The sequence below is a fragment of the Drosophila miranda genome, chromosome 4 (genome assembly GCF_003369915.1).
Source record: "Drosophila miranda strain MSH22 chromosome 4, D.miranda_PacBio2.1, whole genome shotgun sequence".
NCBI lineage: Eukaryota > Metazoa > Arthropoda > Insecta > Diptera > Drosophilidae > Drosophila > Drosophila miranda.
Genome location: NC_046677.1, coordinates 15,619,776 through 15,636,674, shown reverse-complemented (window position 1 = coordinate 15,636,674; position 16,899 = coordinate 15,619,776). Strand labels below are relative to the sequence as shown.

At 41.3% G+C, this 16,899-nt stretch overlaps 1 protein-coding gene across 4 annotated transcripts in view; it reads left to right on the top strand.

The window, feature by feature from the left end:
* Nucleotides 1-831: 831 nt before the first annotated feature.
* The window catches only part of LOC108161179, an 83,338-nt gene continuing 67,270 nt past the window's right edge, over nucleotides 832-16,899 (top strand). Inside the window, exons 1-2 of one of the 4 annotated variants that reach the window (XM_033392727.1) lie at nucleotides 832-1,491; nucleotides 12,838-12,929. In XM_033392727.1, the coding sequence (XP_033248618.1) occupies nucleotides 12,875-12,929 (55 nt within the window). In that variant the 5' untranslated portion in view covers nucleotides 832-1,491; nucleotides 12,838-12,874. Of the gene's footprint in view, nucleotides 1,496-1,526; nucleotides 1,746-12,837; nucleotides 12,930-16,899 lie in introns of those variants that run through there. The other 3 variants (XM_033392725.1, XM_033392729.1, XM_033392728.1) reach the window with 3 other exon arrangements.

The following is a 16,899-nucleotide window of genomic DNA, read 5'->3' as shown; positions in this document are numbered from 1 at the left end:
AATCGGACTAAAACTAATCTCCCCCTAAAGGAGATACTAATTATGAATATAAAGTGTTGATCTATGTAATCCTATGGATAAACTACTGCCTGAGATCATTCCTCACCCAGATTCCACCAATTCTTTGGGTATAGAATCTACAAAAAATATGTTATTGAGGCTACATTTATTTGGTTGTACTTTTGACCCTTAAGCCCTAAATTAGACGTACCAAAAAAGGAAGACAGACCTTCGCATTCAACCTTCCCTCTCTCCCAAAAACATTCCCACTTTTTAGATAGAACTTCCACCAAATTGTTCTGTCCTTCGTTCTTCCATAGAGGTACTGCCCGAGCAAGATCAATCATGTCCACTTAGCTGCCGAATCACCCTGACCTACACCCACATATCACCGAAACATACACCCACAGCCCACATCAAGCATTTCTTCATCGTTTTCCAGGGGAAGTTGCATCGAACTTGGTCTCCTTCGAGCATCGACCATCGAACATTGCCCCTCTTCGAACCGGCAGCATCGAACAGCGGCTGTTGGAACTCCATTAACAGCGTATAAGATGCAGGTTCCAGCGGCTAACCGCTAGCTGGCGCCACTGTTAACAGACACGCACATTTCGTGCAGGCTCTGTTAATGCTGCTGTTAGCCTTCGTCTGGGGCGATGCTTGCTTCGTTTGCCGTCGGCCTTTTGTTGTTTTTGTAAATCGCCTTCGGTTCGGGGCTTCGTGTGGGCTTCGGTTTATTTATGCTGCAGCATGTTGCATGCAACATTCGGTGTGACGTGGTAGGGGAGGGGCAAAACGGCCTTGCCGCCGACGTTCGCCGACGTTCAACCCGCCTGCTGCCACACCGAATTCAGTCATTGACGCGCGCGGTTCGACAGGCACGGACGCTTGGCATAACGGTACTTCTTCGTCAGTTCGTGTTGTGTGGCTCTCAAGCATCCAACCACCCAATCACCCAACCACCCCACACCCCGACGAAAGGCTCTCTTCTGAGATTTACAGTTCGTGCGTGACAGCGACAGCGCCAGCTCGTGAGTGATGCCAAAGTGTGCAAAAGTGTGTGTGTGTGCGTGCTAGTGTGACCGCTTGACGGTTTTTCGAAAATTTTCAAAATACAAAAAATGCCTCTATCGCTGCCACAGATCGGTGACGATAACGGAACAAAAAGCGGAGATTAAAACAAAGAAAGAAACGAGATACATCTCTGTGCCCCTGCCTCTGCCAGTGTGCCCCTGTGCCCGCTCGCTCTATATGTGCGTGTCCACCCGCCCGCGTGTGTGTGTGTGCGTGTGCCAGTGTGCCAGTGTGTTGTCTAACAATTAATTAGCATTTAAATCGCTCATTTATCTAACGTTAGACCATCCAGCCATCCATTTATCCGAAAGGGGGCCCCTAATCAAACAACTAAAAAGAAAAGAAAAAAAAAACGTGAAAAACGTGAAGCCCGTGGAGAAAAGGGGAAAAGCAGAGAGGGAAGCGAACAAACATTCTGTAAGTAAGTGTGTCAACCTGTTAATTACCATAAAACAAACACCGAAATCAAGCCAAATTAAATTATAAAATAATACGCAACGTTGTTGGACCTTTAAGGCCGAAAAGAACTGGCAAAATGCTGGTGGGTTGGGGCGAAAAAAGTGCGTAAAAAACACGACCGACCCTCCTGAAAAAAATAACTAACATTTGCATTCAAATAAACACGAAAAACACCCGCAATAAGTGCTGCTGGGTCCGGCTCTACGGGGGAGGTATGTCCCTTTTTTTTTTTGGTTTTTTTGCGGGTCTCCAATTTGTCGAATCCTTGGCTGGAGAGTCCGGGATTTGCCCAAGGATTTGCATACACTGACAAACTGTCAAAATGGTTTAAGCTCCAAGAGAACGGAACAGATTTAAAGGGTGCCCCACAATATCTGGGAATAGATTAGATTTTTGTTTGATTTTTCCATGGGAAATTTGTTTAAATATTTGAGACTCAAATGAGTTATTTTCTGTGTGGTTTAAAGGGTGAATATACTGATTAAAGTCTTTATATTGATCATAGGGGAATATGAAAGTGTTTGAGAAGTTGAGGCTTTGCTTTGAAAAGCTCCAAAAAGACACAAGTAATTTTGTTGATTTTTGGGTGGAACCTAGATCAAGATTTTCCACCCAAATGCAAGGCTTTGTTAATCAGTTTTCATTGTAGATTTTTGTTATTTTTTTTGCAGATTAATTATGGATTAAGAAGGGATTTTGGTGTATAAATTGATTGACGATTTGGTGTAGTTTTTGCCATCACAAGGAAACAGGTTTTCTTTGATTTTTGACAACAAATATTTGAGTGGAAGTGTTCGTAATATTACATTTATTTGTATGATATTTTATAATATAATATTTCTGTGAAATTTCGTAGTAACATTTTTCACATTTATTTAATTTATTTATATTTATTTATTCTCTATTCAGCGCTAGAAAATAAATACAAACAAATAAATAAAATAAACATGAAAAATGTTACTAAGAAATCTCAGAAATATTAGCTTGCTAAATAAATAAAGGAAAAAATGTCCCCGCTCTCCTTTCACCTCTTCTTCATGGCAGTTTCCCCTCAACTTCAGGACAGTTTCCCCTCATCTTCAGGGCAGTTTCCCCTCAATATTTTCCATCCAATCCTACTCCATTCACACCTGAAAAGCCATGCTTAATCCCCTTACGTGTGTTGATAACTGTCGGTTCTTCTGCTGTACTTACAACTGTACAGAAAAGCTCTCCTAAGACAGCTTGACCTTTTTGACCAAAAAACAAATCCAAATTTGTAAAATGAAAAGCCCTTGACTTGTCTGCTGCAAATGGAAATGGAACCAAGAAAAAGAAAAACAAAACAACAGCCAAATTGATCCCAATGAGGCACGGCACTCCGCGAGTGGGCCTGAGAGCCGTGTGCCCTATTAGCCTCCAATAAAAATTAACCTGGCTAGCCCCCAACCCCCATCCCTTGCCAAGACAGCCATAAATCTACAGACAGGCCGCAAAGTCAAATGAAAATAGCACGTATTCACTCCCGAAAAAATATTTTCATTAAAAGTGTGGAAAAGATTCACAATATGTGAGAAAAAAAAAAACAACAGGCAGCTGGCAGTCAGGGAAAGGGAGAGGGATAGAGAGAGAGAGAGAGCAAGAGAGGCTGCGTTGAGATGGGGAGCAGGGGAGCATCAACATTCATCAATCTGTCAGTGGGGCCTGTCAGCTGTTTTAAGCACCCACAAAGTGCTGTTCCAGGCAGACCCAACAGAAACAACAACAGGAACAAGCAACAGCTATTCGGAGACGCCACACAGTCATTCAATAAAGATTGAACCAAAGTGAACCAGCAAAACCGAAAGATAAGATACAGTCGAAGATTGTGATACTCTAGCGGGTCGAGTGTTTCGGTGGTTTATTAATATATATAAAAATATTCTAGGGAGGAATATGGAATAGTCATACGGTTTTGAAGGGTGTAATCTGTTTAGTAGTCAAATATTTGTATGGTTATGAGATCTAAGGAACAAGTATCTTTAGGAGCTGACAGAAATGTGTACTGAAAGAAGAGCGGCTGTCATTTTGTACTTATTTTATTCCGAATTAATGCCAATAAAGAATTAACTTTTAAAAATATAACCATACTAAGGCAAAAAATATTTTAAAAATATGCCCAAGGTGCAGAAAATTCATATCTTCAGATATATCCCCTCTATCGACATGAACAAAAAATTCTGTTAAAGGTGGTCTAATTCTCCTTTATCTACATTAATTGTTTTGGTTATCGCCGCTGCTGAAGCCGAGTAAAAATCATGAAAGTGCGTAGAGCCGCCAAACTGCAGTTTTTGAATTTTTAAAAAAGTTTTTAGGCTTATATTTCAAAATCCAATTATGAGGAAATTATCTACTCTTTCAGGCCCTACAATTTAATTTTTGTCTCGTCGAAAAATTCTTTCTGAATTACAAAGAAATTCCTCCTCTTCTGCCAAAAGTCCTAGTACCCTCCCTTAAAAGAGTATCCATTTAAAGAAGGATAAACCAGACCAGACTCTTCAGAGTCAGTGAAAAACAAACACAAAAAATGTAAATGTGAAAATTTGGGAATGCATTTCTTTGTGGCCCTTTCGACAGACGGGTCGTAAAATTTTTGTACTTTTTGTACTTTTTGTACTTTTTCTTGGGCAAACTTTGGTTAACTTTTTCTTTATTCTGTTAGGTTTTTGTTTTTTTTTTTTTTTTTTTTTTTTTGCTTAGCCACGCGCAAAACGTGCGCCAATCAATTTCAAAACGTACCGAAACAAGCAAAAGATACAACAAAAGACCCTTAACCGTGTGAACATTTTTTCACTCCCACGGCGAAAAACAAATTAAAGGCAAAAGCAACAATAACAATAACCAAAACCAAAATGAAAATGAAACCGAAATGAGAAGAAGACCGCGTCAATTCGTGTTAAAATTAGAGACAAAAGCAATTTGTCTTTGTGCAATACTTGAGTCGATACTCAGATACAAATGTATACTTGGAGCCACTCGAAGATGTATCTTGCAGATACACATTTACATCTGATGAGTGGGGGGGGCGGGGGCGTGGAGTGGAGGGCTGCTTGGGTCTATTAAGCGAACGTGTTGATTGATTTTTATTTTCATGGCATTACATGTAGAGATATCTATCCACCCACAACCGCTGGAAATTGTCTGTTTTCCCATTGCGGTTTTCCTTCTTCTTCTCCTTTTTTTTTTGGTTAATGAAAATTCAACTCGGGAGGGCGGGGGGCAGAGTTGCTGCTAAATCATTCAGCACTTGAGCATTGCCGAGGGTTTCTCATCTCCAGTTGATTCTATTAATTACAGAATCGAGCTGGAAAGTGGGTCTCTGCTCTGTCGATGACTTATTAAGGAGTCTCGGTCTCGGTGTCGTCTCCTCTGGGTCTGGGGCGAGGGAGTTTTCATGCTCTGCTTATTCCAAGAGTTCCTTCTGGGGGGAAGGCAATTCCTTCTTTAATTTCTATAAAGAAAGGTGGACCCTAAACTAGTTTCGAACCGCCCCCTAAAGGGTATCGTTAAAGTCTACATTCCGTCCACATTCTTCCTCCCTTCTGCCCCGAAAACACTTCCTTTTTTTGAGTCAACACCTTAGCAAATAGATTTCTGTGTCGCCCCAGCACTTAGACTGCTGCCTGCCACTTGCCAGACCAAAAATTGATTGATTTTATTTGTCCGAAATGGGAAAAACGAGTCGTTCGCCCCTTCCAAAAAAAGAAAAGGAATCGCCCAGAGGTATCTGTCACTGACATTTTGTGGTTTACTCATTTACACAGCTCCAGCCTCAACCTTTGACCTGTTTCCCGGCACCCCTTCCTCTATGCAAAGTTGTAGAATATTTTCATTATTTAGGGCTGCCCCACCCATCCATTATTTTATGGCTATTCTTTGCCAAAAAATATAAATTCCTCATTCACTTACGGCTTGGAAATTGTTTCATATTTCCTGGTTCTGGTCCTGGTTCTGGCCCATTTTTTTGTGTGCATTATCGATGAGAGGAGGTTTTTCATTTGTTTGAAAACTTAACCTGAGAGCTTTCGGCGTAGTTGGGACTCGATTTCATTTCCGATGCTGCATCTGCAAGAACCAAAAATTGTCATGAATAAATGATGATGACGCTGAGGATGGATACAAATATTTTACACAGTATAATATCTCATTTCTATACCGCTTTCATTGTATTTGTTTAAAGGGAATTCCATGGAATATATTTTGGCAGCAAAAATATTAGATATTCAATCGTCTGCTCCACAAATATTTCCATCGATAATGAGGTGCATTTTTGAAGATCATTTCTCATGTACATATATCCCCTGAAGCCCCGCCACTGAGTACTGGGTATCCCATTGTTCTTGTCTCCTTTTTTTGTGTGTGTTTTTGGAAATGTATGGCATATTCCCAATTGGCTTTGGTTTGGGCCAAGTTAAATAAAACCTTTGTCGCCTCTCAAGAAACCCGCCTGCTCTCGGCTCTCTGTGGCAATTAATTCGAGCCTCTCCGCTCTGCATGGAGATTGTGTGCAGCTTTTTGTTGTTCTAAAATTCAAAAATTCAAAAATTTCTATGAAAAATTCATGGACAGAGTTTGATTGAAATTGACTTAATGAAAATATATTTAAATGGCATATTTATATATATGTATATACTTTGCATGGCTGCTAGGTATTTGTGTTAAGGAAAATCAAAAGAATATTTTAGCACTACGGAAATTTGATAAATTTATAAAATATATTTGTGATTTTTGATTTTTTGATTTTATTGATTCTGATAGATGTTAAGAGTTTAATTTAAATATTTTCCTAACGCCAATGACCAACAAAATGTTACATATTCAATGGCTGGCTAATTTTTCCGACAGCAGAAAAGTTTCAAATATCGAAAAGAATTCCTAAAATAAACATTAAAAAAATCCCAATAAATCCCTGAACAAAATTAACATCTTGAATATGTAATCGAAAGCCTATAGATCTATGCCGAAAAAAAAGTGTCATCCTAAATAAGTAATTGAAAACCACTCTGGGGCACAATTGTTCACACTTTTGCTGCCATTGAAACATTTAAAATGCACAACAATAATATTTATCCAACGGAACTCGAAATTTAAAATAAATTTTGTATGCACAAAAAACGTGAATATTGATGGTATTTTTTTGAACAAAGTGATACAAGTGCAAATATAGGAATTTATGGCCAAAATCAGGGTGAAAAAAACCCAGGAAAATTATAGCAAACAAATGGACGGTGGATATATACATATTGTATGTACTGTAGGCATGTACTTTTCTGTGGCAGCTCGCGATTGATTGACAGTCAAATTAGCGGCAAATAAATGCCGAGAAGCCATGGCAAATAATTTATAAAAATGCGCGATACACACGAGTGTATGTACATAAATATATATATCGATGTGGGGTATATGGCATATCAATCAAATAAATTATGGAAATGGGCAATCCAATAGATGCAAATCAATAGAGATACAGAGGCCTGGGCAGGGGCATGGGCACATGTGCAGCAGACAATCATCATTCACTCGTTCGCTCAGTCACTCAGTCAATCAGTCAATCAAATGTTGCACATTAGGAGTGTTTCAGGGGGAACGGGTGGCGGGTGGCGGTGCCTCAAACAGCCTCAAGTGGCATAAACAAGCCAGAGCAGCTCTCTCCCTGTCCCTCTCAAACGAAATTGGCGCCGGCGTCGCTGCAACCTAATTTTCCAATATACTCGCATCAAACTCTTTTTGGCCTTATAGAGCTACTGGCGCTATATCAAATATGGCAATCATATGCTGCCGGGCTACCATCGAATCGAATGTTTACACAGGGCCCTGGCCGGGGGGACGGGGACGGGGCAGAGATGTGGCACACGCATCATCACTCATACGTCACGTCGTCTGACTTGTATATCAATTTGGGTGGGATAGAACGTGAAACAAGCGGCGGTAAGGGGGGGAAAAGTGTATGGGATCCTAATAAAAAAAATACAAATGAAAATTCATAGATGATGGATACGAACGAATGACAAATGCTCTCCATGCCACATCTTTGAATAATTGAATGAGTAGGAATACGAAATTAGGTGAATAAAAGGTCCTTCAGATAATGCCCTTGATGAATCGGTTCAAAGATTGGTGGAAATTCCTAAAAAACAACTCGGTAATGGCTAAGTTTCGGTTTAAGGCAGCCATACCTGGCATATCTTCAAGATTTCGTTCGGCTGCTCTACGCTGGGCAGCGATTGGAATTGGTTGAGGTTTTTCTTTAAATTGCTTCGACACTAAACGAAATTTGGACAACTTGTGGCCAAATCACTCGGAAAACTGGAGCTGCTGAATCCAGATTTTTCTGAGATTTTAGAGAGCGAGACTCTATTGAAAGATTACACTGTTCAACAGAGATTTTGCACATTGTAGGCTGTAGGATAACGAGATCACATATACCCCCAAAATCGTATACATTTTTAGGTATTGAAACCCTCACACTTTCCTAATTTTCTTCCGGTATTTGCTGCGGCGATATGCTAAAAATTGCTGGTTTAAAAGGAGCATTCTATGGCCTTTCATAGGAATTTTGTTTCGTGTCGATACAAAGGCTTTACCCGAAGATATATCGCGCCGAGAAACAAGTCCCCTGCCCAGCAGCGCAGCGAACGTACCCCCATCTGTAGGGTGCACAAACAGGCATCATGCAGAAGTACGTGCCTCATGCCCCATGCCTCATGGCTCAATTCAATTGCAGGCCAATTGACGTTTGCATAAATATTGTATTCCCCCTCTCTCTGCCATCTCTTGGCCATTTTTTATGGCGTTCTTTGCTGGCTGCTGCTTTCACTCTTAATCGCACTCGTATGCCCTCGGCCAGAGTTTGCATAGTTTATAAATTTTGTAAGTTTCCCTCGGACCGGACCTCGGACCCCCAGACCCCATCTCCATTGTTTTTTCGGGGGCCTGCTGCCTGTTGATTTTTTATGGCACTCGATGCGTGTTGCTCTTTAGCACAAAATAAACAAATTAAAGCGAACAAAATGCTTCGTTTTTGTTGTTTATAAGTTTTCCTCGTTCTTGTTGTTGTTTTGTGCCGCTGTTGTCGGTTTATTGGATGGCTTGAGATTTCTCAAATGGTGTATAGAGGCCCGCCTCCGTTTTGTTTATGGAGTTTTGAAATCGATTTGGCAACGCCACAAGTGGGCGAGATACGCTGTCCCCAGATCCCCTTCCCCCCCCCCCCCTTCCACCCACCAATCAATTCTATAAAAAAAGAATTTCTCATTGCAATGGAATTTCCAGGCAGTGCTCCGCCACAAAACATATATTTTTATATTTTGTGTGTTATTTATTCGATTCGAGTTATTAATTAATTCCCATCATCATCATTTTAGTTTTGGTTATTTTTCGAGTGCCGCCAGCCAACGTTTTTATTTGCGGCAACTTGATCTGCCTTCAATCAAGTCAAGTGCTTCTGTGTGCTCGAATCGAATTAGTGCGGCCATTGGTTAATATTCATGAATATTCGTTGGCCATCATCATCATCATTTGGGCAGGGGCAGGGGCTTCTCATACGAGGGGGAGTGCATTATTTTTCATTGTTTAGTGGGCAATAGAATCAGAGTAAGGGCTATTGAATTACAATTGATATTAAAAACATATTTATGGGTGGAAAATTTTAAGAAAAAATCTACATATTCTATGATACAGCAAGGAAATTGCATTACGAGACAGTTTGAGCGCATATTCAATGTAGTTTGAATTTACATGAATTTATGTTTAATTTAATTATTTTAACTTTTGAAATTTCGTAGATTTGTAAGGGATAATAAGCATGAAATAAATCTGATTAAAAAATAATATCATTTTCTTGCTTTTGAATTTGTTTTTAAATTTGTCAAGGATAAAAAACATACAATAAATTAAATTAAATATGAATATAATATTCCTGATTTAGAGTTATTTTAAAAATGTATTTTTATTTTAATTATTTTAACTTTTAAAATTTCGTAGATTTTCAGAGGATAAAAAGCATGAAATAAATGAAATCAAATAATAATAAAATTTTCGTGATTTCGGAATTTTTTAAAATTAAATTAAATTTTAATTATTTTAAATTGTAAATTTTGGAAAATCGTAGAGGATAAAAAGCATTAAATAAATAAAAATAAGTAATAATATAATTCTCCTGCTGTAGAAAAATAGCTTCTGAGCATAGTTTAAAATGATTTAAAATTCATTTATATTATTGTTATTTTATTTATATATTTTTTAAAATTGATTTATAATTTATAAGTCATCTTAACTTTTTTAATTTTGTAGATTCGTGGAGAAGAAAAATTATGAAATAAATAACGTTAGATAAGCACAATTTTCCTGCTCTGAATATATTTTAAAATTATTTAAAAATATTAAAAAATATATATGAATATTTAAAAATATTTTATGAAATATCTGAATGCAGAAAAAAGCCTTCCATGTGCATCTCATTTGACTTTTCCATTTTTCTTAAAAGAAAAAAATTCCTCTGCACAAATGTAGATTTCTGGCGGCCAAAGAATGTAATTTTTGAATAAAATCAGGAGTTTTTATCACCCATTAAATAACTCATTCGTTCCTTCAACTATTTTAAAGCAGACTTGTTATCCATCAAACTATGGCCCTGATCCTGATATCCCTGGAACCATCACCCATCACTCTCTCTCTCTCGCCACAAGGACTTTCGGGTGATTTATGTTACCTGCTGAATAATTTTGCGAATTTTCGCACTTGTAATTTGAACATTTTTATGCTGACCCCACAATCCCTCCCGCCCCCGCATGGCCAAAAACCAAAATTCAATTACCTCATGAAATTGTAACCTGAGCTGAGGAGAAGCACGGAAAATGCTGGGGGGGGGGGGGGCGAGCCACAAAGAACAAAACATTTCTTTCTTTCATTCTCGTTTTTTTTGGCATATGCTAGACGTTAATCATTCAGAAGAGAGGAGGGTGGTGGGTGGGGGCAAAGTCAATCACTCAAAAAGGAGCTGTAATTGATAACTTTTCAATTTTCCATAGCCATACGATGGTCAGGGGCTGGGAATGGGCAGGGGGAAATGCTTTTGTCCTTGGCAACATTTCATTTTCCCCAGGATTTTCACACATTTTCAAAGAGAGAGACAGAGAGAGAGAGAATGAACCACATGACCAAAAAAGTACAAGTTCTTCGAATTTCCATTATTTGAAAGCCTGTCCTGTCCGCCCCAATGGCACTTGTGGGGCTGCCCTTTTGTCTTTTGTCCATTTGTCAAAAAAAGAGACCCCAAAACTGAAGGACAGCACGAGTGTCATATGATTTTCTCATTGTGCTAAAAATTTCAATTCATTTTTCAATAAATTTTACTTCTAATTGCTGTCCAAGGGGGGGTTGGGGGCAGGGCAGTCGAGTGTCCCCAGAGATGGTGTGTGTGTGTGTGTGTGTGTGTGTGTCTATCCAGTCATTCATTCGATTACACTTTTCCGCCACTTAACGACGAATTATGCAAATGAAGCTGCCAAAACACGCGAGCCAGGCCAAGATCGTGGCTGTATCCGGGGATACAACGAATTGGGGAGTGCCCTTCAAGAGGGCAGATCTTCAAAGGGAGATCCTGGGCTCTCCTTAGTTCGAATACCCTTTAAGTCCCCCCTCGAATTGGTTTGATTAAAGTCTCCCTCTGACCTCAATCCCCCACATATACGAGTATTTTTCTCACCTGGCTCAAGTTATTTAGGACTCTTGCCCGGACCTGGGACCCAGCTCAGTGAGAGGGTATCGCTGACAGGCTGACACACGAGACCACCCCCAAAAGGAAACCCAACAACAGGCTGGGGAGTCGTCGTCTCAGTCACTTGTGACTGTATCGCATTTGCTTTGAAATTAGTTTGCTGCCAACGAAAAAAAAGAAAACGAGAGAACGAGGCAACGAAACGAAAATACAGGAAAATGAGACGTGTGTGACGATGTTAGGACTCCGTGCACCTGTCGAGGGGTGGGGGAAAGCAGGACAACAACAATGTGGGGTGGAGGCAGGCGTATAGCCGGATAGGCGGCAGGAGAGCAGGCACTGGCTGTTGCCTATGGCAGTGAGTCCTTGTTGATACAAAGACAAAAACACACACACACACACAGACGGAAATTACGGATACATATCCAGTCACATTAGGGGGGGCGGCATAGTGTGGGAGTTGAAGTTTTACATCTGTCAGATCGGCAGATAGCATGCAAACACTTTTTGACAATCATTCCGGGGGGGGCGCTCCTTCTACTCGGAGGAGGAGGACGGCTCTATGTCTTTTCTTTTGTCAATCAAAGCATTCGATTTGGCCCACATTCACATGTGATTATATAAATATGATTAGAACAAAAGTTCTAAAGTTTCAGGGGGGTGTTGGGGGCCTATAAGTGCTTGCCGAATTGCTCCAAATTGCATGCTGGTCGGTGTCCCGAAAATTGCTATAAAGTTTCCTCATTCTCCTCCTCGCTCTTCCCTCCCCCAATCCCGGTTTCCATTCATCATCTGCTGCTGCTGCTGCTCATCTTCAGTCAATTGATCAACTCTGGGCTCAGACCTTCAATTATCCATCAATTAGAGACACATAAGGCCTATCCCCAGTCTTTCCATTTAGAACGTAAATTATTCATGATTTCCATGGAAACCCCCGCCACCGCCCAAAGAACAAAAAAAAGAAAGCAAAGAAGATAAATGACCAACAATTAGTCACACCTACGATGACAATCATTGAACGATTGGGACAGGGGCAGGGGCAGGGGCATGGGCAGGGGCGGTGGACAATCGAGCCTTGGTGGTGGTGGGGGGGAGGAGACGGACTAATGAACATTTTCGTTGGCACAGACACAAAAACAAAACTTTCAATTCGAGCTTAATTGCGGCCCACGGGGAAGGACCGATTACAGGGGAGGGTAGTGCGAGGGGGGGGCGACCAAAATGCATGCCCATGTGTAGTTTTGATTAGCGTCAGGTGCCATGTCAAACAGCAGTTTGTGGAACCCAGAAAATGACATTTGAATGATGACAACGAATCGGTGATGGGTAACAGGTAACAGATCACAGGTGGCTCTCCCCCCCCCCCCCCCCCCAACACTTGTTGTGCTTCGGCCACACCCCCAAAAGCAGACCCCAGAATAGACCCTGGAAATGTCTCTGTTATGCTCAACCAAACAAGCAAACAAATTACTTCTGACTCAGAGGCGTGCCATCCGCATTCTCCCCCACTCCCCCCTTTATACACTACCTACGTTTCATTTACCTATTTGTTTTTGTTTCCTTTCCAGAGAACCATTGAGAAGGAGGCGACCAACGGCAATCAAAATGTTCGGCCAACACAATTTGCTGGCCGCTCTGTTCATCATCGGCTCATTGATAGGTGAGTGCGAGTCGCAGTTTATTTGTGTTTCTATCTGTTGGACACACGTTGGACCAAATTCTAACCAATTATGCAGACTTCATTTGTCAACGTTTTTCGGCGAATATTCAAATATGAAATTTCACACTCTGGCTGACATTTGCCAGGCGGGGAGGCAACGCTGACCGCAGCCAGGCGCCGGGCTCATGGCGTGCCTCATAAATTAATTTACACTTGAAACTGGCCAAGCCACCAGGCAGCAGCAACAACAAAACAGCAAACGAAATTGAATGCTTGAATGCCACCCATGGTGCAGTGGCATGGCAGAGGGGGGGGGGGGGGGGAGGGGTTCAGTGTCCATAGTCCAATGCGACCTGGGAACTTGGGGATCCATTCCCTAGTTTTCACAGGAAATATCTTTGGTTTTTGCTTGTTTTTTAATAGAATAATAATAGAAGTTTCCTCATAGTTTGGGTGCCCTAACCCCTGCCTCTCCTCTGCCTTCGTTTCGGACCACCCTCTAAGAGTGCTGCCGCCCCTCTCCCGCCTCTCTGCGGTCATTATCCATCCTGGAATGTGCCACGCGGGATGCCACGCGTCTGTTTAATTGAAATTGACGCTTACTGGGTTTACTTTCTTTCGCGCATGAATTTGTTTATTAACAATTCCCTAAAAAAAAAGAAGAGAAAGGGGGTAGGGTAGGGAAATTGGAAATTTATTGAGGGTAGTCAGGGAAGCTGGGCAAATTGCTCTGCGACGGCACTTTGTCGTATGTCGTAATAATTCTGTTGCAATTGAAATAAATTAAATTGCATGCGGAGCCATTGTCGTCGTCGTCGTCGTCGTCGCTGGAGCTGTCGTCGTTCCCCCGTTATTTGTGTGCGCTATTGTCAAGCGGAATTCTCTCTCTCTGTCTCTGTGTGTGTGTGTGTCGTATCCCTACCGAATGCAGATGCACTAAACCACAGGCCCAAACCCGACCCGACCCGAACCCAAGCCCCGGCAAAGTCATCACATCTCGTGATGTGCACATGTCACTGCGGCATTTGTTTAATTAACAAAAACACCGCCCTGTACCTCCACCCCCCACCCAACCCGTGGGGTGCTGTGGATTGTGGGTGCTAAGTGGTGGCCTCCCTTCCACCCACCGTTTCGTTCCGTTTCGCTTCCAAAAAAGCCTTGCGGTTGTCAGTCATCGTTTGTCTTTGTAATTTGTGCCCTGATGAGTTATACTTGCCGAGTGCGTGCGCGTACGCGGACGACGAGTAGTGCCCCACTGATGAGTGTGTGCAAGATGAAAACATTTGCTGATGGAACTGTGAACTTTTGTTTATGAGAAAGGACAAATAAAACACTAATTTACTGCTCGGTGTTGGACGATAAATGTGGGAAAGGGGGGGGAGCTTATTGACTGCGATTTTGAGAGTGAATTATGCTACTAGGGATTATCCAGTATGGAATCTGTGTGGACTACAAGGGGATCAAAGCTATAAACACTAGTTTGCCATCAAAAAACCCAATTTCACACATTATATGCATAATTTGTAATGTGGAACCCAAGTGGAACCTACGTGCAGACCATATTCAACAAAAACGAACTAATTTTCTTAAATTTAAAATTAAACCGAATAATTATGTGTGGTTCATATGTGGACACAATGCGGAACGTATCCAACAACAAACTTTGCATCAAACATATATATTAAACCAATTTTCTGGTTAAGTAATGGGTTTTTTAACTGTGGAACCCAAGTGGAACCCAGTTTCATTATCCATTTTCCACCCAAACTACCTAATTTTCCTCAATTAAAAACAAAACCCATATTTTATGTGTGAAACATATGTGGACTCCATGTGGAACGTATCCATAAAATCCCAAAAAAAAAGATTGTAACAAACTTAAATGTCAGACCAATTTTCTGGCTAGCCACATATCATCTGCCTGTGGAACCTGTTAGAAAACCGCAAATCAGCTAAGCGTTTGGGATCAGAAAACTTTTCCAATAAAATGCTGAACAAAAACTTAAGCCAAACCGCAGCACAGAAACCATTTGAAGAGTGTCGAAAAACGGAAATGAAAACTGTGGCTGACATTTTCCGAGCAGTAGAAGAGGACAAAGAAGACGAGATGGAAGATGGAAAGAATGAAGGGCACAAAACATAGAGAAACACAAACATTAATCATTTATGTAATTTGATAAGCCATAAACGAAGTTTCCGATAATCTTCTTACGTGTGGCAGCCACAACAAGGGGCACACTAGGGGGGTTGGGGCTGTCCTGGGCGTGCAAGTGACGCATTGCATGCAATTTCAATTGATTATGCTACGCTTGATGGGGTTTTTGGCTGGCAACTGGGGGCTTAAAAGATGAGAGACAGCTGGAAAGGCAAAAAAAAAAAACTACTTTTGGCTTTCACTTCAATTTCAGACAAGGGCAGCGGCAGCGAGCGTCGAGGGTTGGCCAAACTTGTCGCATGAAAATGCAATTCAATTGATTTATGTGCTCGATGCAATTACTTGAGAGGCAGCTAAGCGTTTGGGGGGGGCAGCAGATCCTGGCTGCGTGCCGGGTGCCAATAAAAATCCAACTTGCCCCTGCAACTGACAGCCGCATAAATTGCTGGCTCCAGACCTCGTCGCACAGCCACAATGGCAAGCCTTAGACACCTTGTCACTAGGTGCGAAAATACTCACCCCCTGGCTGCTCGATCTCCCTCTCTCCACCCGCCCAAGTCAATGGGCGTTTCTGGTGACGCCCAATTAAATTTATTGCCAACTCTTTTGTGCCTGCAAAATTGTTTTTAATTGTCCTTGGCAATTAAAAACACGGCCAGCAGACGGCAGATAATGTGGAGCCGCACGTCAGAAATTACTTAAGCAAGTCGTGTGCACAAATTAAGAGCCGATAAACAGTGGGATAAACTGGAAGATGGCACATAAAACGAGGAATGAGTGCCCCCAAATGATTCCCCAATTGTTTGAGCAAAGATCAGGAGCTTCAATGGCACTATTCCGATGCAGGTCGTGAGGCAATACAGCCTGAATACTGTACTCCCAATCTCCCATTTCCACTGATTGTATTCCACATTTTGTTCTAATAAAACTCTCTAATCTTTCGACACAATTCGTCAACATCAAAAAGAAATATTTGACATTTTAATAGCGCTCTTTTAGTGCTCAATATTTCAATAAAACATGCAGGAAATAAATGTTCAAAAAAAGCTTAATTAAAAATTGAAAAATTAGATTTAGGAAAGAGGCCCTTAAAAACCTTTGTTTAACAAAAATTTAATCAGTGGTCTGTGTTTTTATTAGAACCCAGATAGGAGTGGGTTCTTGGCACATTTTTGAAGCCTTTGCCAACACTCTTTCCACTCTATGCAACACTATTTCCCTTAGGCCCCAATCGAAGCTCATTTCGTGGCTTTCTTTTTGCCATCTTTCCCCCTCCGGCCCCCGGCCACCGTACCCTGAGCACACTTTAGCTTCTCGCAAATGAATGAATGATTTTTATGAGAAATGGCTAAGAAATATCCTAGTACCTGAAAGCCGCCGCATCAGCCTGCAGCCGAAACCAATGAAAATCTTTATCCTTTTATTCTGCATTTTTTCATGTTTTTTTTTCCCCCGGCCCGTCCCGTGGTGGATCCTATCCTTAAAAGATGCAAAGTAACTTCTGTCCGAAACCAATGTTGCCACATCTTGAGGCACTCTTTTTTAAGCCACTTGCAGCCGGTCTCAACCAACGGATTTTTTCCCTCCCGGCTTTTCCTACATTTTTCTCTTTGCATAGGAAAATCCACAAAATCGACATAATGCAATTTCATCTTGGCTCTGTTTTTTCCTCTGTTTCCCCCCTGTTCTTTACCATCTGCTGCCGCTGCTTCTGGTCTTTTCTTCTTCTTCGTTTTTTTATTATCTTTATTAAAGTGGGTTTTTTTTTTGGCGGGGGGCGGCGGTGCACGGAAAACTTGCTCCCGGAGACGGACA